Raw genomic sequence first — 2,157 nt, 5'->3', positions numbered from 1 at the left:
CCAGCCACTCCTCCTTAGCTCCTGTCCCCTGCCTGGCCAGCCACTCCTCCTCCTCCACTTCAAGTCTTCCCTCTCCCATGGAGGCTTCCTGACCCCCAGGCAGTGTCAGCATCTGCAGCCTCCAGCTCCCACAATGGGTCCTGCAGCCCCAGCACGGTTACCGTCAGGAGCTCCTTGTAGGCAGGAACACACCTTCCCTGGCCAGGCCTGTCCTGGAGTTTTGTTGAGTGGATAAGCAAACGAACTCGGGGTGGGGGTGGGGGGGTTGCAGGGTGGATGGGAAGCATCACACAGTGTCACCCAAATCTGGATGAACTGTAACCACCTTGAGCACAGGGACTCCGCATCTTCGCAGCTTTTCTAACACCTATCAGCATGGTCTGCGGCTCATAAAGATGCTCAGAAGATCCCCCTGAGCCAAACGAGGCCTCTGCAGAAAGACTGATGTACAAGAACATCCGTTCATTTTCACGGCTAAGTCTGAACTAGTTTTTAAAGCTCTCATTATTTAAGATACACGGGATATTTCTCTGTGTATTATCTTCTTAATTAGTATGCTCCTTAATTACAATTGTTAAAATTTCTTCTTTCTTTGAAAAAAACCTTTTCTGTTTAACAGAGTACAAGCTGACATAGAGCTTGCTGAACTGTTGCTAGGTTGGAAATCAAGCCTAACGTGGATACATCAAAGGTGACCAAGCAGCTTTCCAGCTGGCCGTGGAACACTGCCTCCTTGTTTGGAGGGGACCTTTGAAACATAAAAACGTTATTAATCTTCAGGCCTCACACCAAAACTAACAACTACTCCCTAACCAGAGGTGTAGGGGCAGGTACTGGCCACAACACTAATGATCAGCAAAAACTGGGTGGGGGACCCTCATTCTACAAGCAGAAGAAAGTCAGTCTCACTGGGCAAGTGGCCGTGTTCTCTGAATGGCAAATGGTCCTATTCTACCATTGTGCTCAAGAAAAAGCTTGCTGAGAGTCGACGGGCTGAGACTAGCAGTGATGACAAGAAACCTTAAAACCCAGGTCTGGTTCCCAGCGCATGGGAAGGGAGACGCTCTCGGGTGTAGGCACTGAGTTTTCGGTGCCCTGTGGAGTCTGCCTCAGGTGGTTCTCACAGCCCCTGCTGCTGGGCTGGTGGAGACAAGGCTGTGATAATCTTTGTGTGAACAGCAGGGTGGTCATCCTGTTTGTCACAAGTCTCTGATCACCTGTGAGCTCACAACACAGAATTCAAGGCCCCCCACCATGTCTGATTGTTCACAAGTCCCTAAGGGTGGAGGGGCAGTGGGCAGGTCTCATCCCAAACCTCTGCTGACACCACTCACTCAGCTCCCAGACGCACTGGGTCACAACTCCGCAACTAAGCACGCCTGTTCAGGGTCGCTTCTTATTCTGTGTCTTTAAAACATTCACTCACCTAATTTTTTTGAGATACTATTCTCAGACCTGGTCATGAGGAAAGCAGTTATCAGAAAGCACACTAGAGGGGAGGAGGGAGGTTGTGGGTCCAGAAAACATACGGGGGAGGGGGGGGTCCCCACAGAGAAACTGCACTGTGGGGTTCATGGGCTCAGAAAGTGAACTCTGGGGTTCATGGGCCCAGAACGCACACTTGGGGGCTGTGGGCTGAGAACCTGGGCTGTGGGGTTTGGGCTGCACCTTCTTGAACATCCGTGTGGAGTCCTCGCTGATCTGCGTGAACCGAGTGATCACGTTGTTTAGGTAGATGTCGCCCAGGGTGGCGTGGTCCTTGCTCTCTCGCCTCACTTGGTTCAGGAGCAGATACCAGCAGTTCACGGGAGATAGCAGGTTCTGGTCTTTCCTAGGGGTTGGGGAAGGACAGAATTGCCGTCAGTGTCAATGCTGTCCCAACCAGCTGGGTACAGTCCCCAGAGCAAACGATGGAGCCACCACAGATGGAAGCCGTCACCATGAGCACTGCTCAGCCCAGCCCAGCCAGAGGACGGCCGCCCGCCTACGCCCAGCTGGGGCCACCAACCCTCCAGGTCTGGAAGGAAAAATGTGGCCTGAGAACGTGGGTGAAAACCCACCCTCCTGACAGGGCCTGGGACCCTGCATACAGAGAGCACAGGAGGCCAGGAAGACCCAACCTCCTGACAGGGCCCGGGACCCTGCATACAGAGAGCA

General features: G+C 53.1%; 1 protein-coding gene across 1 annotated transcript in view; it reads right to left on the bottom strand.

Annotated features, from left to right (window-relative positions):
* The window catches only part of SRGAP1 (SLIT-ROBO Rho GTPase activating protein 1), a 281,123-nt gene that overhangs the window by 139,159 nt on the left and 139,807 nt on the right, over positions 1-2,157 (bottom strand). Inside the window, exon 3 of the mRNA XM_023518412.1 lies at positions 1,669-1,831. Within this exon, the coding sequence (XP_023374180.1) occupies positions 1,669-1,831 (163 nt within the window). The remainder of the gene's footprint in view (positions 1-1,668; positions 1,832-2,157) is intronic.

Source organism: Otolemur garnettii, unplaced genomic scaffold, assembly GCF_000181295.1.
Source record: "Otolemur garnettii isolate 467f Iridium unplaced genomic scaffold, OtoGar3 scaffold00138, whole genome shotgun sequence".
In the NCBI taxonomy this organism is placed as follows: Eukaryota; Metazoa; Chordata; class Mammalia; order Primates; family Galagidae; genus Otolemur; species Otolemur garnettii.
This window is presented reverse-complemented; position numbering and strand designations above follow the sequence as displayed.